General features: G+C 40.3%; 1 protein-coding gene across 2 annotated transcripts in view; it reads right to left on the reverse strand.

The window, feature by feature from the left end:
• LOC128692267 (uncharacterized) overlaps window positions 1-25,040 on the reverse strand; it is a 122,487-nt gene that overhangs the window by 13,501 nt on the left and 83,946 nt on the right. For both annotated transcript variants that reach the window (XM_070096288.1, XM_070096286.1), the window contains exon 2: window positions 5,977-6,091. In XM_070096288.1, the coding sequence (XP_069952389.1) occupies window positions 5,977-6,091 (115 nt within the window). The remainder of the gene's footprint in view (window positions 1-5,976; window positions 6,092-25,040) is intronic.

Raw genomic sequence — 25,040 nt, forward strand, 5'->3', positions numbered from 1 at the left:
TAATAATAATAATAATAATAATAATAATAATAATAATAATAATAATAATAATAATAATAATAATAATAATAATAATAATAATAATAGTTAATAAGTACAAAACACCTGACAAATAAACCAGACAAAAGCTTGGAGTGCTGACTGGACAAATACACTTACGAACATAACCCGAGAACATGAAAGCCGCCTCACACAGGCCACTTGGCCTACAAAGCTTTATTCTTAAGAACTCACTATACACAGAACCTGCTCTTCCCCCCCTCACTCCCTCCCGATTATCCGCTTAAACTAAAGGATCTTGTCTGTGATATACCTGAGAGAGACACGAAGCCTCTATAAAATCATTCTGATAATTGGAATGAAGATTGGACACAGGATAAGAGTAATTTAGAGACTTTCGATTAAAGGGAGAACGAGAGTGGAGGAAAATATAATGGTGAGGAGAAGAATAAGCAGAACAGAAATAATAATAATAATAATAATAATAATAATAATAATAATAATAATAATAATAATAATAATAATAATAATAATTATTATTATTATTATTATTATTATTATTATTATTATTATTATTATTATTATTATTATTATTATTATTATTACTAAGGTTTCTATTATTATTATTATTATTATTATTATTATTATTATTATTATTATTATTATTATTATTATTATAAGGAGAAAAAATAGGAAACACGAGAAGAAAAAGACAAAGAAGAATAAACTATGAAGATTAAGACAAAGAAGAATGGAAAAAGAGAGACAAATGCAGTGTATATGACTACGTTTCGCTCACACAGCGGCCTTTACCAAGCCACAAACATACTAGCCTGCGATTTGATAAAGCCCGTTTGTTACAAGCAAATTTATTTGTCACCATCAGATCTGTTTGTGACCTGATGAAGCCACAGTGTGGGCGAAAAGTTGTCAGTAAAGAATGGCATTATACCGCATTGAACACTGAGTCGGTGTTGTATATCATTTCCCTCCGAAATGAATGGAGGTGTGATTCTCAGGGAGTCGATTTATGCACCGCTGGGTCAGGCTAGTAAATGGACTGGTGACCACGTGCACACAGATCTTTTCACTCCTGCCCAGTAGGCCTCATCTCCACGTTAAAACGAAGAAGAGCCTTGGGCCTATTTCAGTTTACATGCAGATATTCTGTGGGGAACCTGGAGGTTACCTGGAAGTTATTCCGGGGATCAACGCCCCCGCGGCCCGGTCCATGACCAGGCCTCCCGATGGATCAGGGCCTGATCAACTAGGCTGTTACTGCTGGCAGCACGCAGTCCAACGTACGAGCCACAGCCTGGCTGATCCGGCACTGACTTTAGGTATTTGTCCAGCTCTCTCTTGAAGGCAGCCAGGGGCTTATTGGCAATTCCCCTAATGCTTGATGGGAGGCTGTTGAACAGTTTTGGGCCCCGGACACTTATGGTGTTTTCCCTTAGTGTACCAATGGCGCCCCTACTTTCTATTGGGGGCATTTTGCATCGCCTGTCCAGTCTTTTACTTTCGTAGGGAGTGATTTCTGTGTGCAGATTTGGGACCATTCCTTCCAAGATTTTCCAAGTGTAGATTATGATATATCTCTCCCTACTGCGTTCCAACGAGTACAAGTCAAGTGCTTCCAAGTGTTCACAGTAGTTAAGGTGCTTGACAGAACTTATACGTGCAGTAAATGATCTCTGTACACTCTCTAGATCTGCAATTTCACCTGCTTTGAATGGAGATGTTAATGTACAGCAGTATTCCTCCGTAAGCCATGTTTACAATTGTCCTCAAAGATTTAAGTTATACCATGAATTAAGGAAAAATCCTGGACTTCACCTTACGAAAGATCCTGGACTTCACCTTACGAAAGATCCTGGGCTTCACCTTACGAAAGATCCTGGACTTCACCTTACGAAAGATCCTGGACTTCACCTTACGAGACAAAGCAAACGCGATAATAATTATGAACAAGGTAGATTATAGTGGAAAAATGAACATGTTATTAGAACAAGGGGGACTTACGTGCCTCTAAAATGCCGGAAGCAAGGGATATTAACCTTGTCTTTGTTATAAATTACTAAAATTAGAAGACAACCACGGCCGGCTTGTTAAAAAAAAAATACACTTTACCAATGTTCTCAGCTTTTAATTCGTGAAAATTGCTGCAGTTATCCTTTCTGGGAACTTTTTAAGCGTAAGTGATCTCTTAACTGCCTAAGATTGCCTTAGTTAAGCTGAACAAAGTTAAGTTTCGTAAGTGAAGCATTAACCGAACCCCCTAACCTGTAGCGACAGCCACACCATCTTACACAACAGGTAATCACACCATCTTATACAACAGATAACCACACAACTGTTGGTCAGATACAACAGGTTACACCACTGTTGATCAGATATAACAGGTAACTACCCCACCGTTGATTAGTTACAACAGGTAACTACCCCACCGTTGATTAGATACAACAGATAACTTTCACGGCACACATAAGTGAGATAAGGCACCTAAACTGCTGGAAACGGTTAAGGTTCTTGATCTGTATTCCCTCGAACGCAGGCGAAAGAGATACATGGTAATATACTCTTGGAAGGTCCTGGAGGGATTGATACCAAACCTGCACACGAAAATCACTCCATAAGAAAGCATGAGACTCGACAGGAGATGCAACATTCTCCCGATGAAAAGCAGGGGTGCCACGAGTACACTGAGAGACAACACAATAAGTGTCCAGGGCCCAAGACTGTTCAATTGCCTCCCAGCATACATAAGGGGGATTACCAATAGACCCCTGGCTGTCTTCAAGAAGGCACTGGACAGGCACCTAAAGTCAGTACCTGACCAACCGGGCTGTGGTTCGTACGTCAGCTTGCGTGCGGCCAGCAGTAACAGCCTGGTTAATCAGACCCTGCTCCATCAAGAGGCCTGGTCTCAGACCGGGCCGCGGGGGCGTTGACCCCCGAAACCCTCTCCAGGTAAACTCCAGGTAAACTACCCCACCATTGATTAGATACAACAGATAACTACACCACTGTTTATTAGACGCAACAGATTAATTACTTCGGGAACCTAATCAACAGTACCTAATCCAGCTTTGGAAATTTCCTCCCTCATGCTTCACAGTGTTCTCCCTGTCGATAATTTTAAACTTATTAAAAAGCTAATTAATATAACGTAGAAGATTTTGCCCGGGAGAGAAGAGGCAGGTGAAAGTAATATCTATAAAATATATTTTGGGCAATATTATCATGGGAATATAGTATTAGCCTGATAATATGAGTATATAGTATAATCCTGAGAGAGAAATAATAGTACAAGATGTTAATAATAATAATAATAATAATAATAATAATAATAATAATAATAATAATAATAATAATAATAATAATAATATAATAAAAATAATAATAATAATAATAATAATAATAATAATAATAATAATAATAATAATAATGATAATATAATAATAATAATAATAATAATAATAATTATAATAATAATAATAAATATAAATAAATTATTAAAAATACAATAATAACAATAGTAGTAGTATACAGTAGCAGTAGTAGTAGGAGTAGTATATAACAGGATTAATAGTAGTAGTAATAGCACTAGTAGAGTAGGAATAGAAGTAGTAGTAGCAATCGTAGTATAGGTAGTACTAGACGTACCAGCAGTAGTGATAGCAGTAATAGTATTAGTAGTAGTAGCAGTAGTAATAGTAGTAGTAGTAGTAGTAGTAGTAGTAGTAGTAGTAGTAGTAGTGGTGGTGGTGGTGGAAGTGGTAGTAGCAGTAATAATAGTAATAGTAGTAGTAACAGTACTAGTAGTAATAATAGTAGTAATAGTAGTAGTAACAGTAGTAGTATTATTATTAATACTAGTAGTAATAGTAGTAGTAACATGATAGCAATTCAACTGCAAATTATATCTTTTCAGTTCATACTGAGTATCAACTTGCACTCTTTCTACACAATGTGCTAACTCTGTTCACCTATTTTTCAACGCCAGCAGCGTGGAGAAAGAGTGAAGGGTGGGGAGAGAACCTTCTGCTATACTATCCTTGTCTGAAGTGTGTTTAGACAAGAATGGAAGCAACTCGAGTATAGTTTGTCCTTAGGGCTGCTATAGTATACCTATGTTCCCATCCCTCTTCTTTACTCTCTCTCTCTCTCTCTCTCTCTCTCTCTCTCTCTCTCTCTCTCTCTGTTTCCGTGCTGATGCTGTACATAATCATCGTCATCCAATCAAATATTATGATCAAGCTGATATCTATCGACAGGTGACGTGGAAATTGACTGGGAACAATAATGGTACTGAATTCAACTCTGCTCACATTTCAAAATTTCAATGATTGATCGTCTGTTCAACGTCAACTAGGCCACATTACCTGTTATCCTCAAAATTCCATTCGGTTAATTTCTTTTAGGATAAATGAATTTAGTTTAGGTTAGAGTTGTTTAGGTCACATAAACCTCCATTACACGTATGTTTAGCAACGTATTAGCAACTTAGAAAACCATGCAGTGGTACGTAGGGCAAATACAGGGTGTATATACCGAGAGGTGTATGTCTCTTAGTGTATATCCGTTGAGAGATAACTTTAACCCCAATTTTAGGAGATAAAAGAATGACTGATTGGGAATGAATACACAAATTACCCGCACATAGGAGAGAGAAGCTTATGACGATGTTTCGGTTCGACATGAACCATTTATAATAACAGTGTGATTTGTAAATTATTTAAGTCGGACGGAAGCGTCGCCATAAGCTTTTTTATTTATTTATTTATTTATTTATTTAAAAATTTGAGCACACATACAGAGGTACAACAAATACAGGTAAGAGCAGTATGCCAAAGCCACTTATACTATGCATAGCATTACGGGCTGGCTTAAAATTAACTTAAGATTAACTAAGCAATGATGAAATCAGTGATAAAACATTAATGTAAACAGGTTACTATAAAGCACAAGTGAGTATTACAAAGACAGGTCATATGGTTGTATGCATTGTTGTACATTCAGTAGATTATTTGTGTATTGTTCCAGTCACAGTATTGTGCCTTTTTGCTGTGGGTGAATAGGTTACAAAAAGCCTTAACGACCCTCGTGTTATCGATATTAGCCCCAGTAACCAACTCACGTCCGTTAGACCAAAGAACAATTTGGAAACGTGGAAGAGCTAGCGCGTATCACAGCTCACGAAACCGTAATAACACCATTATAAACAAATGACGGAACGAGTGGGGTTGGAACCCATGGCGAAAGAGTCCTAAAACTCAGGGGCAATGGGCTACTGGAGAAGTGAGGTTCGCGAGTGCTTGAAACGAGTGTCGGTGACGCTAATTCCTCTCATACAACCTGTAACAGCAGTTGATCACCCGGGGAAGAAAACAAGGAGGGAGGTAGACAGCAACACAGGGGAAGTTTGATTACATGTGATGCTGGCATGGCATGAGCTGAGTAATCTCAAACAAACAAAAAAAAAAAAACTAAGAACACTAAAATAGTCTCGTCGGTAGATAAGAGAGAGATATGATAATCACACATAAGATCATACAATAATATGGGAATATAATCAAGAAGATTATGTAGGGCCATCAGTAATAATAAGATGAGGCCATAGTTTTACACTAAGTGAAATAAGCTCAGAAAGAACATTAGAAATCTTAGAGAATAAAAAGACACAATACCGTGACTGGAATAATACACAAATAATCCGCACACAGCAGAGAAAATACTGAAAAGGAAATTAAAAGAAGGGGAAAAAAATGGTCTTTGGAAGCTTAATAAAAATATGATTCACACACACACACACACACACACACACACACACACACACACACACACACACACACACACACACACACACACATACACACACGGTGTAAACATAAGCAACATTCAACCTCCCAAACAAACAGAACTGGGCGAGTGTGTACACACACATACACAATAACCCAAAAAAAAATCACCTACCTTGGAAGTACGGAATGAGACGACACATAATGGGTCCGAAGATGAAATCTCTCAGTAAGGAGCCGACGAGCGTGAATGGCATACAGAAGACCCCCAGAAGCAGGTCTGAGAATGCCTAGTGGCCGGGAGAGGAAGAGAAGCTTATTAAAAGAAATCAGGGAAGTTAGTTTGTGTTTGTACATGGGGAAGACGGATAAGAAGAGTTTTTTTTTTCCATTTTAAGATTATATATAAACAAAATATCGAACATTAGTCCATATTATCCAAGATTATGAAAGGTTATCTAATATTTGTCAAGATTATCCAAGGTTAGTCAAGCTTATCCAAGATTAGTCAAGATCGAAGATTAGTCAAGATTATCCAAGATTAATCAAGATTATCCATTTCAAGATTATGAAAGATTATTCAATATTTTTCAAGGTTATCCAAAATTAGTCAAGATTATCCATGAAAAGTCAAGATCTTTCGTTTCAAGATTACCAAAGATCATCCAAGAATAGTCAAGATTAATTATTCCTTTTCCTGTTTACACAGAAGACACCATCAAACAGTTTACAAAGATAACCAGAAAAAAATCAAACGAAATTAATAAAGAATAAAAAAAGAGAGAAAAAATACGAGGCAAACTCTACAACTGTGAGCAAGAAGATTCTGAACAAGCCTGGTGAAGGTGCTGTCTCCCAGACGGCGCTGAAAAGCGTTCAGAAGACTGAAGAATCATAGACAGGAATGGAGAAATACACAGACGTAACTGTCTAGGTGAATATTGCACCGCTTCCTAATTCTTCTAGTATTGTTATGACTTCCTACAGAATTAGCGTTCCTTCCTCTCTCTCATGAAATTATAATTCCTCTCTTTGTCCCGTCCGTTCCCCTCCTCTATGTATACAGGCTTCCTCACTTTCTTGCTTTCATTTACCTCCATGTTGGCTATTATTTTAAATTTTGCTGAAAATAATCAGGTAGCTATTTTTATGGGTTAGGATTAGGCAGTATGAAGCCTTAGTAGCATCTTGCGTATGTAACTTTTACTTAGATTTAGATTTATATTTTTGCCGTCTAAGCAGCTACAATATTGTGCGGCCATTTTCCATCCTGTGAACAGTAGCGCAAGGGCTTATGGATACACAAAAGACCTTCTTAAATCCAATAGAGTTAACAGGGGTACATCTGGCCCTATATATATATTTAAAATTTATTTTTCATCTGTTACAAGCAAATTTAGAATATTTTCTCAAAATGTTTGGTATTTTAACTTCTCTAATAAATAATATATATTGACATGACACGTAAGTCACTATAAAACGTCTTCAGTTGTAAATACGTTTACAATCAGTATATCAGTGGTATATGGACATAATCTGAACACTAGAAATATATCCAGAACATAGTTTCTTCTGGATATATTTCTAGTCTTCAGATCATGTCCATATACTGTGTTGATAAAGCCACTGAATGGTGAAACATCTGCAAATTATAGATATCCAGGTGTTGCACATGTGTCTAATTCGTCAAAGTTTACAATCAACCACAACAGTGTTCAACGAGGTGACCATAAGGCTGACCATACTTTGCATTTAGTATGTCGTTCATCTGTGCATTTGCCAAACTGAAAGAATTTTTTCCAACTAAGCCTAAATCTGGCTACTGCAGCATCAGTCCATCTGTGCACATTCACTAAAGTTAAAGTTAAATCACCAAAACTCATTCGTTAAAGTAACGTGAAATTCAGGCGAAAGCTATTACTGATTATATCGTCTGGGTGATCCGTGAGCAGCTTGGTCTGAGATAATTTCGAAACCGCACTCGGCTGTGCGCCGCGTTCAAAGCCACACTCGGCTTTGAGCCGCATTCAAAGCCGCGACTACTTGGTGTAGCTGCTGGGCGCCCTCCCGCAAACATGATCTGATGCCATGATAATCTGGACTAGTCGGTCGATTAGGAGTTCAAGTGTTGATTGGCGCTGCAGGTTAAATAAAGTGGCTGACTGGGGCGTTGTTTCACGCCTCAATGTGGATTCAGGAGAGGCGGATGTGTTTATTTTAAGTTGAAGTCTGTGTTGATAAACACTGAGTATTATAAGACGGGCTCTGTCTACTTGCTTTTATAGTGTTTATTCTGTGGTGGTCTCCACTGACTGGCATTAGACTATTTATATTTTAAATGGTTTAACTGGGCTTATGTAAACATAATGTTTTATAAAGGTCATCTTGAGTGAAGGACTAAATGCATGAATGAAGTATAACATGCTAATATTTTCCATGATTAATCATGTACACAAAAAATAAATGAACCTCAAGTTTACATTATATGTATGAAATATATATATATATATATATATATATATATATATATATATATATATATATATATATATATATATATATATATATATATATATATATATATATATATATATATATATATATATATATATATATATATCAATGAAAATCTCCAGTTTTCTCACTGTCTCTTAATTTTATCACTAATCTCTATTTTTTCTGTTTCAAAAATTTAACTCAGTCTCTTAAATTTTCCCTTAACCAATACATTCTCTTTTCAGTCGCTATCTCTTTCATTTAATTTCTAAGTGTTCATTTCTGCCTCCACATATTTTCTTAGATCTTTCCCTTCGTATTTAAATCATCCTCTCACTCTGTAAATCTTTCCCTCTTCAGTCTTCTAATCTTTCTCCAGGCTTATTAATCTTGCTCTCTTTATTAGGTCTTTCCTTCAGCCAACACTTACATCCCAGCAGCAACCAACACTGATGAGACACAACTCGTTCACATCACCAACATCCCCAGCATCATCAAAACTGAGATTTTAAAGCAACGATCCACGTGTAGAATAGGTTACGCTGATGAGAAACATGCTGATGAGACCCTGGACGAGAAGTTTTCTCATTGCCCCAAGAATATGTATAAAACAGTGTAAAAATAAAGAGTCCTAGGATGTCAACAAGTCAGTCCTCTCGAAGGAAGGTAGAAATGAATCGAGTCAGGGTGAACACACGTTAAGACAGCTATGTGATTATTTCATAATAATTAGGAATACGTGTCAGGTGGCTTGACACGCAAAAAGGAAGGGGGTAGTGTTTTCAGAATGTAAGGTGTACATTCCGTGGCAGGATGTACAATCAGGAATTAGATGTACCTGCCAAGGAGTCTTTAGGTTAGATTTAGTGTTCCAGGCATAATGTCATTACTACAAGGATTGGAATGGTCATTGTTTACTGTACAGATTTGTGTCTTTCAGATGTAATATGTTAATTGGAAAGTACATGTACTATGCAGAATTTTTCACCACTGTTTTCGCTATGTAATTTTTCGTTTACTTTTATGTACTATACATGTCTTTTAAATAAAATGTAAAACAAAAAAAAATATTAGGAATTATTTTGGTAATGAGTTGCGAGACTGTTATTATTAGTAATCATTGATGTTATTACGACTTACAAAAATTAACAAATAAATCAGCTAGAGTGCTTTTGATACGAGGAATTGGGTCTGTTTTTTCTTAAAGCTTCATTGCTTCTCATTTTCCAGGCGCCGTACGACCCCAGATGGTTTAGTGCTCCACCAAAATAATAACAATATACCAACAATAATAATGATAATAAAAGTAATAATAATAATACAAATAATAATATTAGTAACAACAAGAATAATAACATTAGCAATAATAATAATAATAACACCGATAACAATAATAATAACAATAACAGTGATAATAATAATAACGATAATAATAACAATAAAAGTAGTAATAACAATAACAGTAATAATAATAATAATAATAATAATAATAATAATAATAATAATAATAATAATAATAATAATAATAATAAAAATAATAATAATGATAATAATAATAATGAAGATGAGAGTGTCCTTTCATCCACTACAATTGAGGCTCAGAATAATTTGCTGACGTCCTCTAAGCGCCATGTTCCATAAGGTCTGGAAATTTAGAATTCTGCATTGGTTCGATTTATTTTTAACCCATTAATTGGAACAGTTTGAACGAGGGATAAAGGCTAGTGGAAAGGGCCTGGATATACAGCGTGAACTGCCATTTATGTCTAGCTGGCTGCAGGTTACAGTGCTTTAATAAGTGGGTCATTAGTGGGTGAAAAAAAATCGTGAAACCGCGTGCAACAAACGATGTAAAAAAAAAAATAGGAACTATTGGCCTTTTGAAAAATTACGTTTGATGTCCAGAATAAAATTCTGAATGTGGCGTTAGTTTTCTTTACTGTTTTTTTCTTCCCTGCTTTTTTCTCTTCACTGTTCGGACTCAATCGTACATTTCTCCCCTTCCTCTCTCTCTGCTTACTTATGTACCTCACCTCTCTCCCGTCTTCGCACAAGCACCATCCCTTTCCCTGTAACTGTAACACAGAATTAATTACAATACCATACTCTCTCTCTCTCTCTCTCTCTCTCTCTCTCTCTCTCTCTCTCTCTCTCTCTCTCTCTCTCTCTCTCTCTCTCTCTCTCTCTCTCTCTCTCTCTCTCTCTCTCTCTCTCTCTCTCTCTCTCTAAGAGACACAATTTCGTTAACATTTAAGTAGAAATACTTTAACAGAGCATTCTGTCGCCGGCTACATTTGGGTTCGCTGGAGTCGAGGGCGGATAAAAAAAATTAAGTAGGTCTCGAGTAACAATAGGAAGAGGAAGAGTGGAAAACTTCAGCATTAGCTGTGTAAAGAGCCTTGAAGACGAAGAATAATGTTTGTCAACGAGAGGACCAGAAGCAGCAGCCCTCGGCACAAAGTGTGTCAGGGGAAGACACTTGAAAACAAGAGGGAGTCCCTCAGGATATTGCTGGGAAACACAGGAGGGGAAAACCGTAGTACAAGGTCACGGACATATCTCTTTTTTGTTTGTCCTTAGGAAAAGGTCTCTGACATTTCTCTTTGCGTGTGTGTGTGTGTGTGTGTACTCACTTAATTGTACTCACCTAATTGTGGTTGCAGGGGTCGAGACTCAGCTCCTGGCCCCGCCCCTTCGCCGACCGCTACTAGGTCCTCTCTCCCCCTGCTCCATGAGCTTTATCATACCTCGTCTTAAAACTATTTATAGTTCCTGCCTCCACTACATCGCTTGCCAGACTATTCCACTTACTAACTACTCTATGAGTGAAGAAATACTTCCTAACATATTTTTGACTCATCTGAGTCTTCAGCTTCCAATTGTGACCCCTTGTTTCTGTGTCCCATCTCTGGAACATCCTGTGTGTGTGTGTGTGTGTACTCACCTATTTGTGGTTGCAGGGGTCGAGTCTTAGCTCCTGGCCTGTGTGTGTGTGTGTGTGTGTGTGTGTGTGTGTGTGTGTGTGCGTCGTTAGGAAAAGGTCAGTGATATTTCTCTTTTTCTTTAAATCTTCATATTCTCATTATTTTATTACAAATACTACTATTAATATTTCTACCTCTATTACTTTTCCTATTACTACTTCTACTGCTAGTACCTTCACATTACAACTTCTACTGCTAGTACCTCCACACTTCAACTTCTACTGCTAGTACCTTCACACTACAACTTCTACTGCTAGTACCTCCACACTACAACTTCTACTGCTAGTACCTCCACACTACAACTTCTACTGCTAGTACCTTCACACTACAACTTCTACTGCTAGTACCTTCACACTACACCTTCTACTGCTAGTACCTTCACACTACAACTTCTACTGCTAGTACCTTCACACTACAACTTCTACTGCTAGTACCTCCACACTACAACTTCTACTGCTAGTACCTTCGCACTACAACTTCTACTGCTAGTACCTTCACACTACAACTTCTACTGCTAGTACCTCCACACTACAACTTCTACTGCTAGTACCTTCACTCTACAACTTCTACTGCTAGTACCTTCACACTACAACTTGTACTGCTAGTACCGTCACACTACAACTTCTACTGCTAGTACCTTCACACTACAACTTCTACTGCTAGTACCTTCACACTACAACTTCTACTGCTAGTACCTTCACACTACAACTTCTACTGCTAGTACCTTCACACTACAACTTCTACTGCTAGTACCTCCACACTACAACTTCTACTGCTAGTACCTTCACACTACAACTTCTACTGCTAGTACCCTCACACTACAACTTCTACTGCTAGTACCTCCACACTACAACTTCTACTGCTAGTACCTTCACACTACAACTTCTACTGCTAGTACCTCCACACTACAACTTCTACTGCTAGTACCTCCACACTACAACTTCTACTGCTAGTACCTCCACACTACAACTTCTACTGCTAGTACCTTCACACTACAACTTCTACTGCTAGTACCTTCACACTACAACTTCTACTGCTAGTACCTTCACACTACAACTTCTACTGCTAGTACTTTCACACTACAACTTCTACTGCTAGTACCTTCACACCGCAACTTCTACTGCTAGTACCTTCACACTACAACTTCTACTGCTAGTACCTCCACACTACAACTTCTACTGCTAGTACCTTCACACTACAACTTCTACTGCTAGTACCTTCACACTACAACTTCTACTGCTAGTACCTTCACACTACAACTTCTACTGCTAGTACCTCCACACTACAACTTCTACTGCTAGTACCTCCACACTACAACTTCTACTGCTAGTACCTTCACACTACAACTTCTACTGCTAGTGCCTTCACACTACAACTTCTACTGCTAGTACCTCCACATTACAACTTCTACTGCTAGTACCTTCACACTACAACTTCTACTGCTAGTACCTCCACACTACAACTTCTACTGCTAGTACCTCCACACTACAACTTCTATTGTTCCTATAACTACTTTGAACCAACTAAGCTACTGTATACTGCACTTATTGCTGCTGCTGCAAAGTCATTCCTGTTACTAGTACTAATTACAGACACCGATACCTCTGTCATTACTAATATTGCATTCAGTACAGATATGATAATTTCTAATTATCATGCCTAATACGAGTCTAATGAGATAAGGTCTTTCAGCTGATCTACTTTATACATACATATATATATATATATATATATATATATATATATATATATATATATATATATATATATATATATATATATATATATATAAATATATATATATATATATAAATATATATATATATATATATATATATATATATATATATATATATATATATATATATATATAATAATATATTACAGTGTGTGTACTCACCTAGTTGAGGTTGCAAGGGTCGAGTCCGAGCTCCTGGCCCGCCTCTTCACTGATCGCTATTAGGTCACTCTCCCTGAACCGTGAGCTTTATCATACCTCTGTTTAAACCTATGTATGGATCCTGCCTCCACTACATCGCTTCCCAAACTATTCCACTTCCTGACTACTCTGTGGTTGAAGAAATACTTCCTAACATCCCTGTGATTCATCTGTGCCTTCGACTTCCAACTGTGTCCCCTTGTTGCTCTGTCCCATCTCAAATTCAAATTCAAATTCAAAGTTTATTCTCTATAAGGATTACAATGCTGAGTTTACAGAATTTTGTTATTGTGTGGTTTACATGTAGTAAAATTGTGATTACAGAGTGTACCACTAGAACGCTTTTGGAACATCCTGTCTTTGTCCACCTTGTATGTCGTTATCATGTCCCCCCTATCTCTCCTGTCCTGTGTGTGTGTGTGTGTGTGTGTGAGTGTGTGAAGTACAGTCTCAAAAATATAATTTAAAATAATGCAAAACAAGCCTGTTTTACATATATAAAGCACAGACATATGTACAATTTCAAATGAGATTATGAATTTTCTCCAGCATCTCCGAGGTGGACGGGATCCGAGAAAGCAGCAAGCATTACCCCTCTGGATAGCCAAACTGAGACGCTGGAACAAGACTGGGGCCACCTGTGGGTCCTTAGTCGGTGCCGATGAGCCTGGAATCCACTTCATTGAGGAAGATTGTTGCACGTTTTCACCGTCGTTCAAAATCTCTGAGTCTATCGGAACGAATTGATACTGATGCCCAAGTCTCTATAACCGCTAACTATGTTCTTTCCTTTGATCAGCAGCACCTCCCTGTTACCAAACACTGGCAGATATAGGTGTCAACCAGAGTGGACACAAAAGCATAGTCAAATGCTAAGTAAGTGAGCTTCAGGAAGGACGAGCATCTGGTGAGTATGTAGAAGGCACCATGTCTAAAATCCGGACTTTCATCGACCTGGGTCAAAGATTTTTTTTCCTAATATCATATTGATGGTGTTGGGCCCAAAAGGAACAACAAAGAGAGTAGTGTTGGCTGGATCGAAGAGTCGCGCTTAACGAGCGACAGTTGGAAGAAACTATATCACATTTGGTGTAGTTTAAAGATAGGTCTAGATTCTATCCAAAATCTTTTATTTCCCCGATGTCCTCAAGGAGGGATTCCGAAGTGCCAGCCAGAGAGCCTTCATCCAAGAACCAGATGAGAAGCTCGCTAAACAGCACTCCTGTCATCTTGACGACCAGATAAAAAATGAGAGGGGTCGAGGGGTTGTCCCTGTTGCACGCCTTCATGAGTCGCTTTTGTATTCACCAAACAGAAGTTTAGAGGGACCATAATAACATGAGTGGAATGAATTACTAGAGGGATGGGAAATGTCTAAAAACTACATAGAGAACAGCGTCCCTTTTAAGTTAAATGCACTGGGAAAGTCCAATTTATCCAGGGCCTTTTGATTTGTTACTTTAGCATTGTATACCCTAGTTGCCTGGGCACTTGCCCATGCAACACTTAAATCAAATACAAAGGCTACTCTACAAAATAATTCTTCAAGGATGGCAGTATTGATTTTGTGCATTTGTGTGTGTGTGTGTGTGTGTGTGTGTGTGTTTATGTGTGTGTGTGTGTGTGTGTATCTTCCAGTGTCATCAGGTTGAGTTCCCTTAACCTCTCCTCATATGACATGCCCCCTTAGCTCCGGGACTAGTCTTGTTGCGAACCTCTGCCCTCTCTTAATTTTCTTCTTATGCTTAAATATGTGTTGGTTCCACACTGGTGCTCCATACTTCAATATGGGCCTGACGTACATGGTGTACACTGTAGTGAATGAATCCTTACTTCGATGTCGAAAAGCTATTCTTAAATTTGCCAGACGTGTATTTGCTGCAGTAGTTATTTGGTTGATGTGCGCCTCGGGAGATAAGCTGGTGTAATACTTTCCCCAAGGTTCTTCTCCTTGAGTGAGGTGTGCAGCCTTTGTATCTGGTCTTTTTTTTTTTTTTATCTTCCCCAAGCTTCATGACTTTGGTGGAATTAAGCTCCAGGAGACGTTTTTCAGGCCATGCCTGTAGTCTGTCCAGATCCATTTGCAACATTTCCTGGTCCTCGTTAGGTTCACGTCGTCTGCGAACAGGGAACACATCTGACACATTCCCTTCCACCGTGTGTGTGTGTGTGTGTGTGTGTGTGTGTGTGTGTGTGTGTGTGTGTGTGTGTGTGTGTGTGTTTTGGGTACTTAGTTGTAGTAGCGAGGATCAAGTCTCAGCTTTTGACATTATTTTAGAGAGATCTCCATCTCTTTGATCCCTGTCGTACCTAACATTAAAGCTGTTTATGGAGTCCACCTCCAATATTCCTCATACATGTCAATGCGTTCCTCATCACCATTGGGGTTTGTAGATGAATGGTTCAGAGAACCGACTAGTTGATAAATTAGACACATGTGCAACTCTTGGGTATCTTTATTGAGGAAACGTTTCGCCACACAGTGGCTTCATCAGTCCATACGTAGGAGAAACTTGAAGAACAGGAGGAGAATGAGGTAATCAGTCCCTCAACCTTGAGTCGATGTGTTCAGTCCATCAATCTTGAATAGGATCCTATACAAGATTGATGGACTGAACACATCGACTCAAGGTTGAGGGACTGATTACCTCATTCTCCTCCTGTTCTTCAAGTTTCTCCTACGTATGGACTGATGAAGCCACTGTGTGGCGAAACGTTTCCTCAATAAAGATACCCAAGAGTTGCACATGTGTCTAATTTATCCACCATTGGGGTTAAAGAAGTAGGTCAGGGCATCCCAGTGGCTCAGATGACTAGCGTCCGTAACTTTTATCAATTACCTCTTGTCCCCAATTATAGTCTGTGCCTGATATCTCTTTGGCTCTCTGTCTAAAAATAATCAGTTTCTGCTTCATCTCAGCACTGAAAGATTTTACGCGAGAAGGATCACAGAGACGTGGTCTGGGAAGATCTCATGATGTTTTCACTCTCCTCACTACCACTGAATGTTCTTTTTTTTTCATCACTTCGAATCTTTCATTATATTTCCGCAGTGATCACGATATCTGAAGATTTTAACGTCAGGCAATTCATACCGAGCGAGAGGAATGATTGGAATGGTGGAGAGAGATGATGAGAGAAGTATAGAAATATTGGGAATGGTGTGTAAGACTAAGCTAAGAGAACGAGAAAGATTAGTTAAAAAAAATGAAGGAAAACGAGAATGGAAAGGCAAAATAAAGTAGGAAAGAAAAGATGGCAAGAAAGAATAGGCAGGAGAAGGAGTAGACTTACATGAATTGTTGTAAAGAAGAAAGAGGAACACTGTAGAGAGAAAATGAAGCGAACGAGGAGGAGGAGACGAAGGAGATAGATAAACAGTGAAGAAGCAGTAGGGAGACGCAGGTCAAGGAGGCGTTGGAGGTATTTAATCAAATTTTGAGAAGAAGGATGCTGGAGGAATATTTGGACAACTGTGGAGAGAGAGAGAGGCTAAGCGTACATTTTCTGCGGCAGGATTGACTTAACAGGAGGGAAAGGGAAGCATTTGGACTGTATACACGGTGGAGCGAATGTGTAAAAGAACTGTTAAATGAACCAAAGCAAACAGAAGATCAAGTTGTGTGTGGAGGGGTTTGAAATCCATATATTAAAGCACAGCGATTTATGCTGCTGAACTAATGGAAGCTCCTCTCAGTAGGGAGCCTTTTCTAATAAGTCATTCTCATTCTCTCCCTTTTTTTTTACACAGGGTTTGACAAGGTTAAGGATCCCTAGCTTTATTGACAAGCTATTTACAGGTTAAGGATTCCTAACTTTATTGGCAAGCTAAGAGCTGTTACCTACATCAGCTCATTTGAAAGCATTTTTGTTATGAGACATACAAGTAGGGAACAGGATGAAGTTGGAGCCATCTGTGGGCCAGCATTTTCATATGATCAACTGACTTTATCTCGCTGATATCATAATGCTGTACGAATGTATTCCATACTCGAGTCATCCTGGGTATATATGATCTCTCTTTCTCTCTCTCTCTCTCTCTCTCTCTCTCTCTCTCTCTCTCTCTCTCTCTCTCTCTCTCTCTCTCTCTCTCTCTCTCTCTCTCTCTCTCTCTCTCTCTCTCTCTCTCTCTCTCTCTCTCTCTCTCACACTCTCTCTTTCTCTCTCTCTCTCTCTCTCTCTCTCTCTCTCTCTCTCTCTCTCTCTCTCTCTCTCTTTTTTTTCTTTTTTTTTTTTTTTTACACAGGGTTTGACAGGTTAAGGATCCCTAGCTTTATTGACAGCTATTTACAGGTTAAGGATTCCTAACTTTATTGGCAAGCTAAGAGCTGTTACCTACATCAGCTCATTTGAAAGCATTTTTATTGTTATGAGACATACAAGTAGGGAACAGGATGAAGTTGGAGCCATCTGTGGGCCAGCATTTTCATTTGATCAACTGACTTTATCTCGTTGACATCATTATGCTGTACGAATGTGTTCCATACTCGAGTCATCCTGGGTATGTATGATCTCAGATGGAGTGATGTTCTGGAGAAGGGTACAGCCAGAGTGAAGTTGCTGCTTTCTGCCCGTCTTGTGGCATAAAAGCTTGTTTCACGCTGTCCTCGAAGTGGATCCAAGTGTGGTATTTTGACAATATTGGCCTTGTACATAACAGTAAGGCCACCCACATCCCTCCTATGTTGAAGGCTCTGCTGAAATGACAGATTTATCCAGGATGGGTCCAGGCGAGAGATGAGACGTCTTGCTCTGTTCTCTACTCTGTCAAGTAGTCGCAGATGAGAGGGGGGGCAGGAAAACCAAGAAAGTGGAGCATACTCAAGGTGCGAGCGTACCTGTGCCTCGTACAGGATCTTGAAACCCCTATTGTCAAGCAGATGGGAGATACGGCGAAGTGCTGTAAGCTTCCTGGCTGCCTTGTTTGCAAGATTTACAACATGGTTCTTCATGGTTAGTTTGGAGTCAAATTTCACCCCAAGGATATCAACTTCTTCTCCAGGTGCCAACATCCTCCCATTCATCCTTACTACTGCACCAGCATTATCATCATGGTGCCTAGAGACGATCATCACTTGCGTTTTCTCAGGTGCAAATGTTATTTGCCATCTATTTCCCCAAGCTGATATAGCTCTCAGCTGGTGATTGATGTAGCTTAGAGCAGCTGGCATTTCTTCTCTTGGATAAGTGAATGTCAGTGTACAGTCGTCTGCATATGCATGTGATTCTGGGATGAGATGAAGAAGGTCGTTGAAGTAGACATTCCATAACAATGGACCCAGCACGCTTCCTTGTGGAACACTTGCCCCAATAGGATGTCTTGCTGATTCCGTTCCATTGAGAACTACACTTAGAGATCTACCATGAAGGTAATCACTGAGGAGACATAGCGTAGAGCCTGAAATTCCCAGTGCTTGAAGTTTTGCTAAGAGGCCCTGGTGCCACACCCGGTCGAAAGCGCCAGCAATGTCCAGTGCTACCACACAGCTGACTTTGGATTCATCCAGTGACTGGTGCCACTTATTGGAGAGGTTTAACAACAGATCAGCAGCAGAGTAACCTTTCCTGAAGCCGTATTGACGATCACAAAGTAGTGAGTGGTAGTCAAAAAACTCTGTCATTTGTCTTGAGATTATTGTCTCAAGGATCTTACCAGTGATTGACAGGAGTGACACTGGTCTGTAGTTGCTGATTTCTGCTCTGCTCTTCTTTTTGTGAACAGGGACTACATTTGCCTCTTTCCATAGAGAGGGCCATTTACACTGTACTAGGCAGTGCTGAAAGATGCGAGTTAGAGGTGCTGCTAGCTGGTCTGCACATCTTCTCAACAATCTTGGGCTCAACTTGTCTGGGCCCACAGCCTTTTCTTGGTCAAGCGATTTAAGTAGGAAATGCACCTCCTCCTGCCTTATTGTCACCACCGACAGTTTTGACACAGTTCTTGCAGCTAGCCAAGGAGGGTCCCTTGCTGGATCAGGAACTTGCATTTTGGTAGCAAAGTGTTCAGCAAAGAGGTCTGCCTTCTCTTGACTACTAGTAGAGGTGGTCCCATCCTGTCGATTTAGAGGTGGAATAAGTTCATCAGGCAGATAACCTTGTCTGTCCTTGACCAGGGACCACCAGGTTTTGGAGCCTACCCTACCTGATGCTAACTTTCTTTTAGTGTCCACCTCCCATTTAGCAATGGCCCACTTTTGAACATCACCCATATGCCTACAGGCTTGCATGTGCAAGTTCCTGTTATAGGTGGTAGGATGTCTCTTATACCTTCGCCATGCTTTGTACTTAGCAGTAGCAGCCTCTCTACAACGAAAGCCAAACCAAGGCTGATCTGTAGGCTTCGTCACATATTGCCGGTGAGGAATGTGTTCTTGTTGTAGATTAAGGATGTGTCCAGTGAAGGCTTTCACTTGGTTGTCAACATCCCCTTGGAGAAGAGCATTCCAGTCGGTGGTGGCGAGCTCAGAGCAAAGGGCTGGCCAATTACCTCTTTCCCATAGCCAGGTTGTGCGTGTGGACTCCTCACCACGTTCTGTTGGGATCTTAAGTGTCGTAAAAACAGCCTTGTTTACCTGGAGTTTACCTGGAGAGAGTTCCGGGGGTCAACGCCCCCGCGGCCCGGTCTGTGACCAGGCCTCCTGGTGGATCAGAGCCTGATCAACCAGGCTGTTGCTGCTGGCTGCACGCAAACCAACGTACGAGCCACAGCCCTGCCGATCAGGAACTGACTTTAGGTGCTTGTCCAGTGCCAGCTTGAAGACTGCCAGGGGTCTGTTGGTAATCCCCCTTATGTGTGCTGGGAGGCAGTTGAACAGTCTCGGGCCCCTGACACTTATTGTATGGTCTCTTAACGTGCTAGTGACACCCCTGCTTTTCATTGGGGGGATGGTGCATCGTCTGCCAAGTCTTTTGCTTTCGTAGTGAGTGATTTTCGTGTGCAAGTTCGGTACTAGTCCCTCTAGAATTTTCCAGGTGTATATAATCATGTATCTCTCCCTCCTGCGTTCCAAGAAATACAGGTTTAGGAACCTCAAGCGCTCCCAGTAATTGAGGTGTTTTATCTCCGTTATGCGCGCCGTGAAAGTTCTCTGTACATTTTCTAGGTCGGCAATTTCACCTGCCTTGAAAGGTGCTGTTAGTGTGCAGCAATATTCCAGCCTAGATAGAACAAGTGACCTGAAGAGTGTCATCATGGGCTTGGCCTCCCTAGTTTTGAAGGTTCTCATTATCCATCCTGTCATTTTTCTAGCAGATGCGATTGATACAATGTTATGGTCCTTGAAGGTGAGATCCTCCGACATGATCACTCCCAGGTCTTTGACGTTGGTGTTTCGCTCTATTTTGTGGCCAGAATTTGTTTTGTACTCTGATGAAGATTTAATTTCCTCATGTTTACCATATCTGAGTAATTGAAATTTCTCATCGTTGAACTTCATATTGTTTTCTGCAGCCCACTGAAAGATTTGGTTGATGTCCGCCTGGAGCTTTGCAGTGTCTGCAATGGAAGACACTGTCATGCAGATTCGGGTGTCATCTGCAAAGGAAGACACGGTGCTGTGGCTGACATCCTTGTCTATGTCGGATATGAGGATGAGGAACAAGATGGGAGCGAGTACTGTGCCTTGTGGAACAGAGCTTTTCACCGTAGCTGCCTCGGACTTTACTCTGTTGACGACTACTCTCTGTGTTCTGTTAGTGAGGAAATTATAGATCCATCGACCGACTTTTCCTGTTATTCCTTTAGCACGCATTTTGTGCGCTATTACGCCATGGTCACACTTGTCGAAGGCTTTTGCAAAGTCTGTATATATTACATCTGCATTCTTTTTGTCTTCTAGTGCATTTAGGACCTTGTCGTAGTGATCCAATAGTGGTCAGAGGATCCAACGTAGCCGAGGGGTTGACAAGTGACTATGCCTTCTGCCAGATCACTCACTACTGGGTCAAGAGAGGAGCCACAGATATGAGTAGGGAAATCAACAAAGTTTCTCATGTCAAACACTGCAAGAAGGTCATCAAAGTCCCTCTGTATAAGGTGCTGGTTGAGGTCACCAACAATTATAATATGTTGACAGTTGTGTTGTAGCAGAAGGGAGTCAATATTTTCCATTAGGAAGTTGACAGGGTCTGCATGTTGCCACTGAGGTCTGTACATTGCACATGCTAGTACAGAGGTACTAGTGTTTATACAGAGCTTGAAGAGCATCAATTCAAGATGTGTAGGGGTGGCAACATCAATGTGCTGGGCATGAACACTTTTAGAGAAGCACACAGCAACACCTCCTCCTTGCCCTTGCCTGTCTCTTCTCATCCATGAGGTGTAGCCAGCAATTCTTGCAAAATTTTCTGGAGTCCTGTCATCCAAAAATGTTTCAACAACAGCTATCTCTCTCTCTCTCTCTCTCTCTCTCTCTCTCTCTCTCTCTCTCTCTCTCCCCTTATTCCTTTTCTTTCACTTGAGAATTTTTCAGAGAATAGAGCATGTACTTCACAAGCTAAGAGCTGGTATTGCAACTCATCTTGTTTCTAAGACTGGCCTAACCTTGCCTTATTACAAAATTCTTAATTGATTTATACTTCATATATTATTAAGCAATATACATTTAAGGACGAGAGTAAAAATTAGAGCAATTTTGTGTTCTCGAATTCTTGTCACCCCGGTTGCATGGCTTCATGCATGGAAGGAGTGTGCATCATTGCATTACCACCTTTCTCACTCTGCACACTGACAGCTCATACACTACGTTCCTTGACCTTAAATCCGCTTTTGATGTAGCCAACAGACATGTAATCATTAGTGAACTTGCCAGAATGGATGTTGGAGGATGGCTTCTCCGCTGGATTAAAGGTTACCTGTCCAACAGAAAGTCGTCTGTGTTGTTCCAGGGACATAGAAGTGTAACTAAAGATTTTGAATTAGGAACCCCACAGGGAGGTGTGCTTAGTCCCACCCTTTTCAACATTTTGATTAATGCCTTACTTAATGCCATGCCTAGCCAGCCCCATCATTATATGGTTAGTTTTGCTGATGACATAATGATTCACACTACCGGATTCTCCAACACCCAAAACATTCTTAATCATGTTTTAGCCTCGTGTCAGGACCTGGGGTTAATAATCTCAGGGGATAAAACAAAGATACTCAACAGGCGTCCTCCTCGGCAGAGAGGCACAGTTCGTCAGATCCAGTTGCATGATGGGTCTCTTCTAGAATATGTAAGCAGATACAGGTATCTAGGCTTTGAGGTTCCACTACTTGGACCTGTTGTAACGAGACTTTGTCGCCAATACAAAGAAAGGCTGAGAGCATTTAGAGTTGTGGCAGGTTTTCATCCCAGGTATGGTGCTAATGTTAAAATTGTGAAAATGATGTATCTTGCTTATATTAGATCATTGGTTGATTATGCAGCGCCACTACTTGCACTCGTGTCTGACTGGAAGCTTGGAGGGCTGGAAAAACTGCAAAACGAAGCAATGAGGATCATCCTAGGATGCCCTCGTACTGCCAAAATTTTAAATATGCGGAAAGAACTTAATATTCCAAGCATTAGAGATCGTGTTACTGAAAGAAATATCCTTATTGGGGTCAATATGCTTAGGCTAGCCCATTCAAACCCCTGCACAGAAGCCCTCCAAACTTTCCTCAGCACTGGTGAACATCCTTCCAGATGGATCGAAAAAACTGGAACCGACCTCCGCATGAACCAGCTACATGATCTATATCAAGTTGGACAACAGAGACATTTCCCTGCTCCATGGGATATTACCCCATTCCAAACTACCATTCCTCCATTTCCCCCCAAAACTCTTCTTAAATCACAACCAAAGCTTCGTCTTGAAGCCAAACATGATGCCTTAAGCTGTATTGATAACTTAGTCACACAGAACAATCTTTCACAAATTATTTACGTCGATGGTTCTGTTCACCAGTCCACTGGTGCAGCTGGTAGTGCTGCTGTTGTCACACAGAGTGATGGCTCTCATAAAGAAATTGGAGCACGCATCAATAACTGGGCCTCTACCCTTCAAACAGAACTGTTTGCCATACTCCTTGCACTCAAATGTGTCCATGTATCTAAGGTTGACACTTTAATTGTAACTGATTCTCTGTCATCCATAAATGCTCTCAACTCATTAAGTATAAATTGTGGCATGCTTGTGTCAGAAGCCAGACATAGATATGGTAAGATTGTGGACAGTGGAGTCAGAGTGCACATGCTGTGGATTCCATCTCACATTGGTCTTCAGATGCATGATAGAACTGATAAATTGGCTAAGCTGTATGCTTTCAAAGAGGGGGTAGATTACAATCTTGGGTTGTCACTTAGCAGTTTGAGAACAATAATACGAAAAGAACTTCAAATGAACTTTATTGACTTAAGACTTAGGGAGATTGACACAAGTCAGTCCATCTATCATCATTCCATCATGCAGGAGGAGCCACATGTCTATGGTGCATCCAACAAAATAAGCAGACTCTTGGATGTCACTACTGCCCGGCTCCGGCTGGGTTACAAGTATCTTTGGCAGGTTAAATCACCACCACCAGATGTAGACCAAACGAAATGTAAACTTTGCCAGATGGATTATTGTCACACCTTGCGTCATTATGTACTGGAGTGTGATAAAATTAATGAATTTAGAAACAACTCACTCAGAAGTGTTCAAGAAATGGCTAAGTATTTTATCCACAGTGGTATATTGCAGACCATTCTGGAGAAATACCCTGACTTTGCTAGCTGTAAATAAAGCATTACCACATGTGTGCATGTGTGCATGTGTGTGTGTGTGTGTGTGTGTGTGTGTGTGTGTGTGTGTGTGTGTGTGTGTGTGTGTGTGTGTGTGTGGGTGTGTGTGAGGGTGTGTGTGTGTGTGTGTGTGTGTGTGTGTGTGTGTGTGTGTGTGTGTGTGTGTGTGTGTGTGTGTGTGTGTGTGTGTGTGTGCGTGCGTGTGTGTGGGTGTGTGTGAGGGTGTGTGTGCGGGTGTGTGTGAGGGTGTGTGTGTGTGTGTGCGTGTGTGTGTGTGTGTGTGTGTGTGTGTGCGTGTGTGGGTGTGTGTGTGCGTGTGTGGGTGTGTGGGTGTGTGTGTGTGTGTGTGGGTGTGTGTGTGTGGGTGTGTGTAAGGGTGTGTGTGTGGGTGTGTGTGAGGGTGTGTGTGTGTGGGTGTTGGTGTGTGTGTGTGTGGGTGTGTGTGTGTGGGTGTGCGTCCTTGTGTGTATGCATATATTTGTACGCTCGTGTGCACATGTCCGTGCGTGCGCCCTCGTGTGTGTATGTGCGCGCGCGCGCTAGTGTGGGTGTATGATCCACTTAATATTTGTATTTATAACTCATTACAATTGTGACCAGGTGTGGACGTATCAGTGGTTCATTACTTTGTAATTTGTTCATGACTGTAACCATGTATAGGAGTGAAGCTGATTCATTACCTCTGTAACTTGCCATGATTAGTGACCAGATCTACCTGGAGTTCATTACCTTTGTAAATTGTGAGTTCATTACCTTTGTAAATTGTGAGTTCATTACCTTTGTAAATTGTGTGTTCATTGCCTCTGTAACTTGCTCAGCTATCAAAACTTTGGAGTCCAGTCCCTGGACCAATTATGTACCTCTGTAATCTTTTGACTACCGCCCACAGGATGGGTATGGGGTGCATAATAAACATATTAAACTAAAACTAATGTTCTTATATAGTAAAAAAAAGTCCCAAATGCAAGTCAGTTGTGGAATGAAGGCTGGTTAAGTAAAATTCTTAAGGTATAGAATGAGTGAAGCTGCTTATAACTGCCCGTCTTGTGATATAAAGACTATCGTCTGATTG

The sequence above is a fragment of the Cherax quadricarinatus genome, chromosome 53 (genome assembly GCF_038502225.1).
Source record: "Cherax quadricarinatus isolate ZL_2023a chromosome 53, ASM3850222v1, whole genome shotgun sequence".
Lineage (NCBI taxonomy): Eukaryota > Metazoa > Arthropoda > Malacostraca > Decapoda > Parastacidae > Cherax > Cherax quadricarinatus.